At 32.9% G+C, this 17,156-nt stretch overlaps 2 protein-coding genes across 2 annotated transcripts; one reads left to right on the plus strand and one right to left on the minus strand.

The window, feature by feature from the left end:
- Window positions 1–3,891: 3,891 nt before the first annotated feature.
- Window positions 3,892–10,695, plus strand: LOTGIDRAFT_110734 (hypothetical protein; the record flags this gene model as incomplete). The annotated part of the gene is made up of 11 exons (XM_009048106.1): window positions 3,892–4,108; window positions 4,328–4,625; window positions 4,828–4,981; window positions 7,542–7,668; window positions 7,886–8,044; window positions 8,308–8,436; window positions 9,052–9,146; window positions 9,363–9,458; window positions 9,713–9,860; window positions 10,249–10,370; window positions 10,504–10,695. Coding segments are annotated over 11 exons (1,737 nt in total), but the record flags the coding sequence as incomplete, so codon positions are not given.
- A 2,306-nt stretch (window positions 10,696–13,001) lies between these two features.
- LOTGIDRAFT_110784 (hypothetical protein) lies at window positions 13,002–16,006 on the minus strand (the record flags this gene model as incomplete). Its single annotated transcript, XM_009048107.1, has 7 exons — window positions 13,002–13,178; window positions 13,525–13,590; window positions 13,852–13,971; window positions 14,331–14,564; window positions 14,925–15,051; window positions 15,235–15,323; window positions 15,866–16,006. 7 exons carry the CDS (start codon window positions 16,004–16,006, stop codon window positions 13,002–13,004), a joined length of 954 nt encoding a protein of 317 aa, XP_009046355.1.
- Between the last annotated feature and the right edge of the window lie 1,150 nt (window positions 16,007–17,156).

The following is a 17,156-nucleotide window of genomic DNA, read 5'->3' on the forward strand; positions in this document are numbered from 1 at the left end:
TCAATTTTCATGAACAGATGTCTTAAATCAAAATTATACAACTATTATTGTCTGAGCTGTGATGATTTTTAAGTAATGAATGAAAATAACTGTATTTTTTTCTGGTCCACCCTAGACCCTTAGGACACACATTATTACATGTTTGGCTATTTGAAGTATATGTAGATTGCAAGTTAGACGAATGGATCATTACATTAACCTTTCTGGATTTAAATGGAAAAAATCTGTGAAGCTTATTGGAAAGCTAAAATTTATTGGTCACAAAAACACATGGAATCAAGGGGAAAGAAGTGTTGCAGTGAACATAAATCCATATGCATTCCGCTATTCAAATATAGATTTTGCATTATTAATTAGTAACAATAGAGTTTGTACAGAGTCGATAGTTTATCCATTTTTGCTCGTACTTTTGATGCATCATAAACTAGAATATACTTAGTATCCTTTCACTAAAGTTCATATCTTTGTTCATAGTATCATGGGGCTTCACTGGTTGGTGTAGCTACTAGAGAAGAAGATCTGTTCATTAGTAATTGGTTAGTGTCTAATGATCTGGCAAGGTAAGTGACATCTCCAATTACTAATATTGATCTTTTACCATGCTTTATATTCTTAGCTTCTCGCAACACTAAACCGCTGTAAACAAAATGAAGAACCAGTTAATTGAAATAAAGTTACTGTGGATCATTGGCACAGATGATAATAAAGATGTCTTATTGTTTTTCTCTGGAAAATCCAGAGGGTAACAATACCTCAGACGGGAACCCAATGTTACTTTTTTCAAAATGATAAAATCATGGTGAACACATGACAGATTACATATATGGCTTTTCTTTTTTTGCTCATTATAATATTTCAGAAATGAATATTATACAAGTGGATACATCAAGAACTACTGGGAAGGTGATATGGTTTGGGAAAGTGATGGTACTCAAATACAACCTGATTTAGATTACTGGTTATCCGAAGATGAACTCAATAAAACGGGAAACTATTTAGTATATAAATATGGTGGTATGTATTCAAGAGAATTATTTAAGCGTTATTATGTAACAGTTAAGATAAACACGTAAGAGTTCTTCCGACCCCAAAAAAGTAGGCTAGTTCTACTTTCTAGACGAAGTCTTTTGCATTGCGTCGTTGACCGTGTGTATTATCAGTAGACGAAATGTGGAACGTTACATTCAATTTCGCTTAATATGTAAATAATAGCTTGAATATTTCAACAAATCCTAGACTATAAACCCTATGAAATGACCAGATTATTATGACGAGATAAGGATCAAGGATCGCCAGATATTTACCATCGTTTATAATATGTTTCAGTTACTAGATATGGGTGGGCTAGATCAGAAGGTTCAGTACAACATCCTTACATCTGTGAAATAAAACGAGAAGAATCATACCGTATAGTGCAAAATCAAAGGGACTTTGGTAAGCAATCTGTATCTTCTCCATCTGAATATAGAATCAATATCAATGGTGTGGTCTTGTTGAAATCCACATGGTTCGTTTCTAAATAAAATAGCAAAACCACGTTTTGTAATTTTTTTAAAAAAATTTTGTTCATTTTATAGGTTATGGCTTAAATATCACCGATCCAAATGAAATACCATTTGGTCCGCACTTTACCGTCGAGCCGTATGATGTTATCAAGGTTGGTGATACAGTATCTGTCTCCATAGAATGTGTTGTTAGTTCTAATCCTCATTCACAGTATGGTATTTATCATAATTCCCCTGGAGAGAATGAAACCTTAATAACATCTGAATCTGACGATAGATACTCAGTTACTAATGGTAAATTAACCATCTATAACCCAAATGAAGAAGATGATTTGGGAGAATACCACTGTCATGCTAGCAATGTATATGGGACAATTCTTGGAAAACATATGAAGTATTCCTCTGGATGTAAGTATAAATTAATATATAAATGAATATAACATGGCATTAGATCATCATGTCAATAGTAATACTTGGTAAAATAAATTGTGGAAATAAAGGGTGATTGTTCAGATGATGAATGGATGATAATAATTCATACTGATTAGTAAGATGATAAATCATTGATTGTTATTCATGCTGATTGTTCAGATGATGAGTTGGTGGCTGAAATTCATGCGGATTGTTCAGATGATGAGTTGTTGGTTGTAATTCATACTGATTGTTAAGATGATGAGTCGTTGATTGTTATCCATGCTGATAGTTCAGATGATGAGTTGATGAGATTCTGGTCTGATTGTTAAGATGATGAGTCGTTGATTGTTATCCATGCTGATAGTTCAGATGATGAGTTGATGAGATTCTGGTCTGATTGTTCAGATGCCTTTCATTCAATTTCGAAATGATAAATATTCATACTTCATGAGTAATTATTTTGCCAATTCAGATTTGTCGGAATTTTCGAATGTAGAACGAGAATCAGTTACCGCTGAAGAACATCATTATGGAGTTATAAACTGTGTGCCACCAAACCACAGCCCTGGTAAGTTTCTGGTTGTAAAGGTGCGAGTTGTCAATATATTTTTTGTGTATTTGTTGGAAACTACAAAAAGGAGAGGATCAAATTCTTTTGTCGACAATTTCAAATTGCCTGTTTACTGTTAACTATTGTTAGCTGTCATCTCTGAATTGAGTAGACAGGTATACATGAATACCACCAGTTCCTTTTATATCTGAATTACGATTTTGGTCCTGTTTTACCTGATTTGAATACATACCTATTCACAATTACCAAACGGTCTATCATGAAAGTTCTACGACAACTTCCAAGGATTTCCTATTGATTCGCAACTGGACGATTGTCTTCATATATTTCAGCATTGTCTTACAGTTGGGTGAAAGGAGATGGATACAATTTTATATTTACCGAGTTAAATCCTCATATATTTATCTCCTTCAATGGAAGAATATATTTCTCGGAAGTGACAAGAGCTGATGAAGATGTATATAGATGTATCGTCAAGTTGATATCAAATAATGAAGCGTCTATAGGCAATGATCAATCGCCCAGTAGAATAAGCTTGAGAATACCATTAATTGTTTCTCATAGCTGTAAGTTTTATTATTGTTTTATTTCCAACTTTTAGAAGTCTAAGTTCTGTTTCAATCTACAGAGTAGTAAAATGTTATTAGGTTATTTATTGTTTGTACCATTGCACAAATTTTTAATCTTTGAGTATTAGATAATGGTTCATATGTTGGTTCGTATGAGTCAAAATCAGAATATCTGTTTATTTCAGTGCCGAAGAGTTGGGGTCCTGAAATTGGTGATGATTTTATTGCTGCTTTTCCTAAACAACCAAAAAGAGGACAACAAGTCAGATTGGAGTGCTTGGCTTTTGGGACGTAAGTAAGCGATGTATCAGTAATGAGTATAACGGCGAACTCTCATTCATTATTTCCCCGAATCATTTATATGTTATGTTACTTTGTAGATTACCAATAAAATACAATTGGATACGAAAGGATGGGTTACCACTGTCGTCTAATTCTTCGATGGATGATCATAATCGTATACTGTATATTGACAATGCACAATTAGAAGATTCCACAATTTATGTTTGTGAAGCTAAAAGGGGTTCGAGTGGTGAAACTTCGAAAGAGTTTTTATTAACTGTAGAATGTAAGTATATATATTATATTTTTCTTCAAGGCAGGTAGGAAACAATTTTCCGAAGTTGAGTTTTTTCCCTTGAATTATTTTATACAGCTTTGATGATCTGATGTTCTAAATGTGATTATTTACTTTGTGGGTTTTCGCTATTCTATATCCAATCCTTGACACACTATTGGACACTTTCGTCTTCAAAATGACCTTTTTGTCTCTCCAGCTCAACCATATTTTATATTCCCGCTACAAGATAAACATGTGGATGCTGGTGGCCAAATAACATGGAGATGTGAAGCCAAAGCTCAACCTAAGCAAGAGTATACGTGGTTCAAAAATGGTGCCAAGCTTTTACCTATACCAGGCGAAATAGAAATATCACAAAATGTCCTGGTTATCCGAAATCTAAATGCATTACGTCATGATGGGATGTATCAGTGCAGAGCTTCCAATGTTCATGGTGATGCTTTTAGTAGTGGACAGCTTAGAGTACTATGTGAGTCAGTGATTTGCCCCGGACTTTTTAACAACGTCTTCACGAAGTTATTAATTAGCAGTCTCAATTCACTTACATAATTTACAGAGGCTAAACGGAAAACTTCCTTTAATACTGAGTTAACAATAGGAAAGAGCAGTGCCATAACGCAAGTTGAATTTTATCTCGAGTTAGTTTAATTTAAAGTTAAATGTAACAAAGTCGTTTTTAACATTTTAGCCTTCACACCAACATTTCATAAACACCCTCTTGAAGCCAACAGCATGGGCGCTGTTGGAGGCAACACCACCATAATCTGTGAACCAGAGGCGGCACCTTTCCCAACTTTTACATGGTTAAAGAATGGTCTAGATTTAGGATTAGTTGATGGTGATACAAGTTCTAGAATTAGGAAGATGAGAAATGGTAATCTCCTGATCACACAAGTAATGATATCAGATAGTGGAAGATATACCTGTAGGGCTGAGAACCTTAACGGTATTGCTGAAAGTTCTGGAAATCTAAAAGTCGTTGGTATGTTTATTATTTTTATACCTGTGATATGTATTGTATAACCTTACCATAAATATTGCTTAATTTACTGACACTTGATAAATTGTGAATTGAGAAAAGAGGCTCCTGCTCAGTCCCCTCACCAAATGCTACCTGGGAACGCCACTGGATAGAGGTGGTAAGAAAGAGTTTTATATTACTAATGATATTTATATTTATGCAGATAGTACAGTTATTGCAGTAGCACCAAGTAATGTCAGAGTTCTGATAAACAACACTGCATTTATGACTTGTCAAGCTTCACATAATGTTGAAAAAGATTTGGTAATAACATGGAGATTTAATAATATACCTCTAAACTTAGATGATGGTCATTACAGAGTCGTGAGTACACCTATATCTATTACTGACATCATGACCAACGCTGGACTTGGTCCTCTTTTACAAATCTGGCCATACCAGTTCCTCGGACGTGATATCGTCACCGTAAGAAATATCACATCCGTATATCACGGTCGAGGAACTGGTAGAGCCCGATTTGTCGGGTACGGTCCTGTGAAGTGGTGACACCGTAAGATAAAAGCTTGCTAGTTAACTTAGCATAGCCTAGATGATACATTTGCAATATTGATGCAGGTCGGAGGCTATCGTGCAAAAAACGTTTATTTGTTCGGATGAGACCGAGGCTCCTCCTTCACATTGCATGCTGTTACCGTATTATTCCTAACAGAGGTGAAAAATTAGTACATCATTTCATTCATTTAGTTGGCACTGTAATCTACGGGCATATAACGCCTAACGCCACATGTAACAACAGTTATATCGATGCAATAGAAGCCCACATTTTTGTCCCGACCGTGCTACAAATAATATTTATCCCAGTGTTGTACAATATTTAAAATATTAATGCTGATATTTAGTATTTTAGTGTAATATAATACAATATATCTAATTCGATAAATAGTCATTTGTCTTCATACTTGATCGGTCTCATTCAAAACTTAATATATGGTTTAGTCTAAGGTATTAATGAATACAATTGACTATGCTTATTATGGATTTTAGTAGAATTTTAAGGATCCTTTGTTAAAACTGTGGCAATTATCAAACGTATTGTTGCGTATAATTATTTGTTTTTATATATATTCTATCAAATGTCAAGACTATGATAAAGGATTCGGTATATTTATAACACTTTAAACCATGGTATAAGGTAGTGAGCCCGAGCGAGATTTTTGAAGGTAAGAACTGTTCATTTCTATTTACAAATGTATTGTATTCCAGATGACTTAGTGTAATCAGAAACTTCGGCAAAAACTAACATTATGTGACCCAGATTAGCACCAGTTTAGCAACGGAGTCAAAATCCCATAATTATTTTTCAAGGACATTTGGGTCTCTTCTATCATGCAAATCTTATCTTCCATGTATAAATCTGCTTTCTAAATTCATATAGCTAGATCTGCACAAGAAGTTTTACGTAGCAGCATTTGATTTATTCAAGCACTCCGTCGACAGGCTTTTACATTGTTAAATGCTGGAACTTCAAATTTTCTAATGCATGAAGTTTTATTTCATGAAATTTTCATATACATGTACGTTCCAATTGATTTATTTCCAATACGTTTTTTATACTTCTTTTGTTGTTTATAAAATCAATTTCAAGACATGTTCAAAATATATTTTTTCTTACAGGATGTCAGCCATATCTAGATTAGCTATACCACGTCGAAAGAAAGTTTTTAAAGCCAATCTTTTACCAGATGGTGATAAGTTGCCATTTTGGAAAACTTTGGATCTTGATGAGAAACTGCCAGTAGTTCCTTCGCCTAAAGGCTCGTATACCTTGTACACAACGTCTGTTGGTCAACCAAAATATCGCAATAATCAGAAATACGACTTTGATCTGACAGATCCATTCTGTCATGAGCAACCATTAGAATACGACTCTTTACATGATCCTTATTTGAAGAGTCATTTCCAAAGAAAAGATGTCAAGCAACACCTGATTAAGAATGGTCTTATGAATGAGAACGATCGCGTAGTCTGTTCTTTGAAAGAATTCAACAGATATCGAGGATATATACGCTACAGAAAGGCTACGGAACTGAGTCTCCAAAGAAAACGAGAAAAAGATGGCGATGGTGAATATGAAAGAAGAGCTATATCTGAACGAATTGAGCGAGAACCTCAAACGACTCGATCTGATGATAAGAAAAAAGAAGATAGAAGGCACAGTGTATGCTTACTAGATGAAATAAGACAAAGGGAAACGGATGCTTTGATAAGACGGGAACAACTGCGAAGAGAAAAAGAAGAGAGGAAAAGGAAAAGGTTGATTGATGAATGGAAGAACAGGAAGATACGACAAGAACAGAAACTGAAGCGAATCGATGAACTTAAGAAATCCGAAAGACGCCACAGGGATAAAAGTCAGAAACAATCTGATGGAATGAAGGGTAAAGATTCAGCAGAGAAAGACAACACAGAAACTGAAAATGTATTCACCAAATAACTGTTTATCGAAACGTTCTGTGTTTGATACATTATTGGATACGCTTATTGTCTTGTGTGTATATATGAATAGTAATAAATCTAATTGAGTATGGATTTGACCATATTTTCATAATAACACACTGGAGCTTCTGTTAGATATAATTTGTATGGAATGTCACTCGTAGATTTCACTGTGTGTATTTTAGAAATAAATATAGTTCTGTTATTACCTTTGTCCATTATTTATTTATACCACTATGCTTGTCCATTGTGATTCACTTGAAAAACTGGTGTGGTGGGATAAGTTTTTTGGGGTTCTAATTCTTGGAAAAGATGACAGACCTACTTCGAGATTGGAAAGAGTTGTCCCTATCACTGTTCTCTATATCCTTTCTTCATTTATCATCTAAGCTTAAAGTTTGCTCCAACCATTTTCTTATTGTAGGAGAATACAGGTTCAGTGCAGGGATTGTATATTTTACAAGCTTTATATAGACATGAGGGGACCTACACCTGTGTCGCTAAAACTTCCTTCGATTCAGATGAAATGTCAGCTGTATTAACCGTTCAAGGTATGTTCCCTTTTTCTGATTCACTTTCTGCAAATTTGAATACCAGTTAGATTGAATTGCAAAGAAGAATGGTAATGGAAAATACCATACACACACATTCGCTTATGTACCATACAGAATGGCATTGCCACTGGCACTGTGTTATTTTATAACCTTCTCATGTTACATATATACTTGGTGATCGTTCTCCTTGACAAAAGATTTAAACATTTTTCAGGTCCACCTGCAGAATGTGCTGGTGTTTATATAGATTCAAAGTCAATTACGATATCGTCAATGGTTGTTTGGTGGACACCGTCTTTCATTCGCCCAGTAGTGTACTATAGAATCGAAGCTAAGTCAAATTTTGCAACCAACTGGACTGTAGTTGTTCCTAGTAAGAGATAACATTTTCCCTTTTTTTACTTGCAAAGCCTTCCCAACCTTTGACGTCAACAAACAACAAACCTGAAAAAGTGCCATGTAGCAGAATGATTCATTCTTTTCTTCTACTATACAAGCCGAGAGCTTGATAATGAAAGATAAAAGGTTTTTGGTCAAAGAAATTCAAAGTTCTCCCGTCTGGATTGCATAACTAGCTTGGAAAGGAGACCTTCTAATGTGCAGATCTTCGTGTTTTTTGAATAGGGATAGAAGAAGCAGATACTGTTGTTGATGGATATGATAAACGAAGAGCTTTAATTACTGGTTTAAACCCAGGAACAGATTATTTAATGAGAGTGAGAGCTGGAAATATTTATGGTCTCGGTACAACAAGTATATCGTCAGGTACAATAAAGATATTTTACAGCGGGCGATTTTTGCACATCATACATGCAACTTAAAGGGTTATGCCGCTGTTTTGTAAAAAGCTTTCAAAATCAAAACGTCGATAATTATACCTAAAAATATTTCTTAAGTATGCTATTTATATCTGTATCTTCTTGATCAAACGGAATTTGTAAAAGGGTTAATTTAAAACGGAATGAATTTTTGATGTTTGACTTAATAATGGCTCGATATCATTAGTTGAAACCTTTGGAATACTTGGGAGACATATTTCTCTACAATTAGGCGTTTATTTTCCTCAAATCTCTACAGTTTTTAAACAGCTTCCAAAAAGCATAACGAACTTAAAAACCTTACGTAATGTTTTTAAATATTTTTGGCGTTTAGAATTAATGGCTGAATTTTTTTAATTAAAACTTTCAGATACATTAAAGGGCACATTTCTCTAGATTTTGGTGTATAGTTTTCACTTTGAACAAAAAAAAATCTTTCGACCTACAAAAAAGCGGAATGTCCCTTTAATTTTTCTTTTTATAACTTACCGAACATATATATTTTTTCGGTAAAGGTAAGTGCATGTATGGGTTCAAGAATGACCTCATTCTTTTTCCACAGCTTCCTATGCAACACCACCTGGTCCCCCTCAAGTAGCACCAACTAACATTACTGGTGCTGGAGGTAAAGTCGGTGATTTACACGTCGTCTGGAAGGTTAGTATAATTCAAATTATTTATGGTCTGGAAGTTTTTCGCTGAATTTCACGAATTTGAACCCTTCAGAGTATCATTCGGCATTTAAGAAATGATAAGAACAATACAGTTGTTCGCAGTTTGGAAGTCGTAAGACAATTGAGACGGCCCACTTTGTCCGCAGGAAATGGAAAAATTGAATTTTATATGTTATCTTCTTTGTTGGTTTCTTTTTAGCCTTTAGACACTAGTGAACATGGCGGGGATGGCATAGGGTATAATTTCTATTGGAAATTAAAATCAGATGAAATATATGGTAGAAGATATTTAAAGGTAATTGATGCTAATAAAAGAATATTCTGGGAAATACATTAATCTAATTTCTATCAACAACAGAATACACTAAAAGAAATTCAATTCTATAATGAACAAAATAAAATTGATGCAAACCTGCTATTCCAGTTCTTATGGGGAAAGTCCCAATGTTGGTTCGCAACCCTCTACATCTAGGAAGGACTGCCCTGTGAAATAGGTAAATATAATTCTGAGATATGCGGAATGTATATATAGTTTGTTGTATATTGTAGGAAGGTAAAACGGGAAACCATAATTTTCATGTCGTGACTGTGGGATCCAATAATTATTATTTACAATACGATGTCATGGTGCAAGCTTTTAATAATTATGGTGTTGGTCCCAATTCGTCTGTTGTTACTGTTTATTCGGCTGAAGATTGTAAGTTATTTATAAAATCTTTTATAAAAGAGTAGCACAAGTAGCATAATACGCCTCTTTGAGAATTCCCTACCTTCCATGGATGATTAAGATTGACATACTTAGGTAAGTACATAAACCATAAATAAGAAGAAACTTGGAAGAAAAGAAGCCCATCTAAAAGTACTATAAGAGTGAAAATATGATAGACGTTTTCATATTTAATGATAAAAACTCATTTTATTATGTTAGTTTGTGTTTAAGATTTATTTTTTTTGTGTTGGATAAGCTTTATTTATACTGAAGACATTTCATAAAAAGGAAAAGAAATACGAAAAATGGGTTGTTTAATAGCAATTGCATGATGTATAACTCTACATTGTAATCCGATCTTATTTTATTATTGCAGTACCAATAGGAACACCACTTGGTATATTGTCCAGTAGATACAACGCCACAGCTTTAAATGTATCCTGGACACCTGTACCTGATAACAGAGAGAATATGAAAGGTCGTGTTTTGGGATATCAGGTATTTTTTTTATACTTTTCTTATAAATAAGAAATCGATTTTCAGACCAGAACTTCGTGTGCATCAAAGGAGTAGGTTGTCGTTTAGGTGAAGCCATTGTTGAATTTTATTGACCATTGTAATGTAATTTCAGATTAACTATTGGAAAGTGAATGAAAGCGACCCAAGAGTTGTTTCAGCTAGTCACGTTGGACAATTTGACAGTTATCTGATAATCGGTTTAGAACCAAGTACAATGTATGAAATGGATGCCCAGGTATACAACACAGCTGGACTTGGACCAAAAAGTGAAAAGTATCGACAAAGAACCTGGTCAAATGGTTAGTAGATTTTCTTGGAGATCTTAGTGGATTGCAGTATGTGAAAAATTTATAACACGTGTGAATCAAGTTGAAAATTTAGCAAAGGCATCAATGTTTACATTCTAACAAATATTCATATGAGAAGTAGCTGTTGCTCAACTTCAGGAACAACCATGCAAAACAATCCATTTGCAATCATCAAAAATCAAACAAATTCAATGAGATAGTTTTGAAAATGTATTTGAATCATTCAAGAAAATGATTATAAGCTATATCGTCCTTGTCAATAAAGCATAGGCCCTATGTTTCACACATAATCGAAATATTTAAAAGATTTCATAGTATTTCTTCAATCGATCCTTTTCATGTTATACTTAGGTTATTTCATAAAATAACATGAATAATATTTTAATAAAAACTAAAACATCTCGATTCAGAAGTCAAGCTAAGGGGTTAATATCATTATTCATGTGTCGTCAGAAAATTTAAAAATAACCACCTAAGACATGTTTGTTTCGATGAAATAAAGGTTCTAATAGTAATGTAGATGTAATGAGATTCCAATTTATCATTTACATTTCAGCTCCACTGTTATATCCCACTGAAATAAGAATATATTCACATGGACCAAATAGTGCCAGAGTATCATGGAGAGGAGTAACGACTATATCTATAATAGAAGAACCATTACGTGGATATGTGGTAATCCAACATTTATATATATTCTCATATATTACTAGTCTACTTGTTTTCTTGACAGATGTCTGAACTAGTGGCTCTAAATGAATTATCACATATACCAGATCACATTTTTCAAAACGCCAGTAACCATTTTTTAAGTCGAGAACAGTGAAAAGTGAATTGGTAAGAATAGTAGTAGCTTACCAATAATTTTGAAATCTATAACTAAACAAGCATTAACTTCAGTACGACCACTTAATAATCGATACAAAATCATAATGTCAGGTTTTGCAATAATATCAATATGAAACATACATGGTAAATTATTTTCATGTATGTTACATGTCACGAGTTTGAGTTCAAGTAAGATAAGTATTGTGGCACTTATCACATGCGTGTCAGGATATGCACTATAACCTGGCACTACAGTACAGTTCCTATTAGGAACGTATACATAATATACTTGCAGGTACGATATTGGGTAGCTCATGATGATATAAGAACAGCCTACAATTTAGTATTAGGAAGAGTATCAGAAGCTGTAATTCATGGTATAGAACCAGGTCAACTATATAAGTTAAGAGTATTTGCCTACAGTGAAGGTGGTGATGGTAAAATGAGCCCAGATATCTATTTCACTCTTGGTAAGTAACTGACTTAACTACAATATTGCAAATTCTTTGACCAAATCCTTAACACTGTCAGACAGAAATGAATATAAATAAACTAAGTACTAATGATTTGCACCACAAAACAAAACCCCAAAATCCAAACAACAGATTGACAAAAGATTTGTAGCAGCTAATGAACTTTTCACTTGAGAAAGTATCTCATCATAAGTGAGTAAGTATTTCATAATGAAAAGTGGTATCAGGTGTCTAGAAGAGTAAGCATACCCTGCCTTGCGCCACACCCGTCATAGCTGATATCTATCCCTGCTCCAAGATAACATCTCACAATAATCTTTTTATTTCTTGCATAGGTGGAGCAGTAAGAATTGATCCAGAAACATCAGAAATCATAGCAGCTGGGAATAATGCTTATTTATCTATCAATTTACTCAGTATATCATTTACAATTATTTATATCATAAATCATCTATCATTATAATCATTTTATAAATTAATATCACTTCAAAACATGTGACACATTATCATGATAAGAATGTAAATAACCATTTTGATTATTATTATCAGTATTCATTTAAAGGCTTCTGTACATAGTAAATAGATCATAATATTTTTATATAACACTATGATGTAATCATTACCTGTTTTTAAGTCTGTATTTAAAATGAAAAGTTGCGAATGACATTTTATGATTTTCAAGTTGTGTATAATTGGGTATTATATTTCAAATCCATAATTTACATAATATGTTTTCTTTATGAATTGCTTACAAAATGATACCACAATAATATGGACAATCTGTTAATGATAGACTAGTACAATCTCAGCCGGTGTAAAAGTGCTACTGATAGTTTTAGAAAATATGATTGTCTACAAAAATTAGAAACACATCACCTTATCATCATCAACTAAATCAAACTTTCAGCATAATTTAAGAGAGTTTGAGAAAATTAACTGTATGTGGAAATATTATATGCATATAAAGTATAAAATAAAAAAATAAATATCTATGCTAAAGCTTAATGCTTAGTAGATATAAAATTGTCATGAAGTTTTAATATCTCTTTAACAATAATGCTTTCAATTTCAATACCAAGTCGTACTTCTTCTTCTGTTAAAATTATAGGTGTTACTGTGTCTGTTGATACTATTGTTACCTCCCTTTTTCTCTTCTCTAATTCATTAGCTATTACCAACTGAAATATAAGTATTTCTTATGATTTTGGATTTGAATAAAAGGGAAATATACTGCATGATAACACTGGTAAGCTCATTTTTCACCAAACCCCATATCATTCTTCAGAAAATAAATCCAACACAAGATTTATCCACAATTTGGCAAGTTATCATTCTCTTATTCTCTGCAGGGTACAATGCCAATAAATCCTTAAAACTGATGGTCACAGTGATATGGGCAATTATTTCTTCAGGATCCGTTGGCCCGTTAAATAGTTTGCCAAGCAAGTTATTATTATCACCATTTTCATTCTTAGTTTCCAATTGATCTTACTCTGGGTTCACAAAATAAAAAAATATATATACCTGATGTTTGTATTTGTCTAAAGCCTGTCTTGATTTACTGATCAAAATATCTTTATCTGTTTCAAGCTGAAAACAAAATCTCTCAGAAATATAATTAAACTTAGAGAGCAATATTATATTTAGAATTTTAAATGCAATATGGATCACAAGAAGCTAACGGATATTTACCTATCCGAATTACAATCCATGTTAAAGTTTACAAGCCAACAAAATCGATGAGGTAGACATTAATTGAGTTTAATAGACATCCTAGATTCAATATGACATCAGTATACATGGATTTCTTACTGTTATGAATATGATTTACTGATTTTTGAAAAGACTTACCTTAAATGATATGATGAAAGCTGAGGGTACCCAGTCTTTTACTAAAGGTTCTAACATCTTCGGTACTAACTGTAGCTTTAACTCTAGTGGTCCATTTGATGACTGTATCTTATGCTCACTCTAGAAACAAAAGACAAATGTAAAGATTACTTAAGCTCTTATATAAATAGGCTTACTGGAAAAAAATTGGTTGAACATTAATCAAACAAAACTTGACAATACTCCCAATTTATAGAATGTCATTTTATATAATCATAACATTATTGTGACACTAGTAAGTACTGTCATAGGTGTATGTCCCACCCTGTAGAAGTCCAGAATTTCCATGAGTCTACTTGAAAAGTATTTGTTTTATTCTGAAAATTACGAGTGTTTATACCTGATACTTTCCGACCACTTTCCCTCAGCAAGTATTTAGATAAGAATGAATTAAGAATTTAATAACAGAACACAATTTTACAAGTAAAGTCTATGATTACCATGTCAGCTTTAGGAATGTAGAAATCAGAGACAGCTGCTGCTAGATAGAGCATTGCTTTATCACCTACAGTATTCAATTTTTCACATGCTGCTTTCAATATATGGAGATAGTCACCAAGGGAAGTAAATTCCAACTTTAATAAAAGATTCTCTTTCTCTATTGATTGAAACTGTTTTAAAACTACACTGAGTTTCTCCTTGTGCTCATCTTTTACTGAAAATAAAAATTCCATCTCAATTGATACCAAGTTATGACTTTAACACAAACAGGTCTACCTACTTTAGATATATTTATAAATGCATGGGTGATAATCAAGTTCACCATTCATTCCCAGTAATTTACTGTTAAACAAGAATATAATGCAAAAATATTGTGAACTAAGATGAAACATCTTTTCTTGTTGAAATCAAATTCCTGTTTACAATACAAATGCCAATCAAATAGATAGATATCTGATAGAGGTATTTTTAGTGTAGGATACACATCTTCCTATTTACAGGGAATAGGTTATAATTCCATTCAAAGAATTAGGACATTTTTCTATGTCTGGCACTCTGCATCAATAATATCAAAAATAAAACATCTTACCCACTATTTCATTTTCAGGTGTCAGTTGTAAAATATCAATAAAATGTTGTCTATTGATATGTCTAGAAAAGGGTTCTAAAGACTTGTGTCTATGTAAAAATATCACAGCATAATCATGGCTTAAAAAATATCTATCTTTAGTTAAAGAGAACTTTTAGTTAACAAAAGTTTACAAATTTACAAATTCCATAACTGGATTTTTCTAAAATACCACATTGTTATCAAAAGATCCAATTTTCTTTTGGTTCTAGTTTCTCTATAAAGAAATGCCATTGTTACTGTAAAGGATTTTAGAAGTTCATTGAAAAGGATACTCTGCGGAAGCAGATCCCCTTGTTCCTGAGCTAAAATTATCGATAAAGCGAACAGTTCTGCTCTCTAGAGGTACCGTTGTGCCACCAGACTACAAGAAAACAACAAGTATCTTTTTCAAAATGGAATAAATGTGAACAGACCCTATCACCACTAGAAGTGTCTCCTGTCCACATGATTTACATGCCTACCAATAGCAGCCTGACACAGCCAAGCTAGGACACATGACATTTACACCTTTAAATATGTTTTATAACCGGATAAGTCAAAAATTTTGATGAATCTTCTAAACACATCAAATAAATAAATTGAATGCAACACACATGGAAAATGATAAAAAATGCAAATTAGCTTATTTTATACAGCTTCATAGAGGGATACTGAAATTTACAGGTAAACAGACAGTCGTCAAGGCTTCCTACATCAATTGATGAAAGCATAAGAACGTTGGTACTTTCTGGTCGGGTTAAGTAAAAAAACAGGCAAATGAAACAGAAGAACGACTATGGTATTACTGATTAAGGAGAAAATCAACGAAATTTTAAAAACAAAACATTAATTGCAATAAATCAAGGTCTAAAAAAAGGTGATCACCACCGAGAGATTTGCAAAGAATATTTCAATAAAACCTACTGTTATCAACACTATTTTTCTACCATCGGTTGAATGCTGGTTAATAAATTTATCTATTTCAATGCAACATTCGTCAAAGCTGTCAGGGATAGAAGTCTGGTTAAAAAATACATGTTTGGAGTTACAGTCTTTCGCTTCCATTTAATACGGTTTATTAAAAATTGCAAGATGAATTGTATTAAATGAAAAACGAAACTATTGCTTCTTATTTTAATGTCATACAAAAATACAATAGTGTTGTACTGTCATATTTGTTATTTACATCGAGGAGTGTATATTATTTAATCAAATTCCATCGCAAAAAAAAATATATTGAATATATTGACTGTTCGTTTTTAAATTTACAGAACTAAATTTGAGATCCGGTGTTGCTTTATTTTGCTAGATATATTTTAGTCCATGTGGGTGCTCATCCATGTATAGGTATTAAGCCTACTTATTTATCAGTAGCTCTCTATATCTAGCTAACAAGTCTTGAAATTTAGAATTCTCTCCTTATATTTCCAATTAATAATCAGATTTGTCTTATAAGTTTCGGATGATTAACTGATAATGGAGATTATTTGATTATGTTTTTGCAGAGTGTACAGAATTTCATAGTTTGACATTGTGTAGATTTTCATATAGATTAAAACATGTCATAAGACAAGAGATCAAACATAGGCTTTGTCCGGCCAAATGCCCTAATACAATATGGAATTAAATAGTGGATCACTTTGAAATGTGATTGTACTCGTGGTAGCACCAGCATCCTGGGGCAGATTGGGGGCACCAAAAGGGGTAGATTGACTGAATGAGGGAGCAACTCTAAGATGTGAAAGCACTGTAAAAGTGTGGGATATATGACATATTTTGGAGCAAAAAACGTTGAAAATTCATGATTTTCGTAAAAATGTAGTGGGGGTACACATGGGCGAACAAACCTATTTTCTTAGGGACAAATGCCCAAGATTTAGATATATATTGTTAGCCAGGTTGTCTTTTTAGTATTAGTATTTGTGAATTTATACTTATATATTAATTCTATGCATTTTAATTAATTATAGGTAATTGCATATTGAGTATACAATACCAGTACAGAAAATGTTCCAAAGGTAGGTATAACATGTGTAAAGTCACCAATATTTGGTAGTGACAAATATATTTGAACTCTATATTTAGCGCACCCATGCCTTAATCCAGTAGGCTACAAAGTGTAATGACAAACTGTTTATGTTTCATTTTTTATTTATTATTTTTTAGATCCCTTAAGCGTTTAGATGTGATTTTAAGTCATACCGTAAGTAACTTA

Source organism: Lottia gigantea (assembly GCF_000327385.1).
Source record: "Lottia gigantea unplaced genomic scaffold LOTGIsca_12, whole genome shotgun sequence".
NCBI classification, from domain to species: domain Eukaryota; kingdom Metazoa; phylum Mollusca; class Gastropoda; family Lottiidae; genus Lottia; species Lottia gigantea.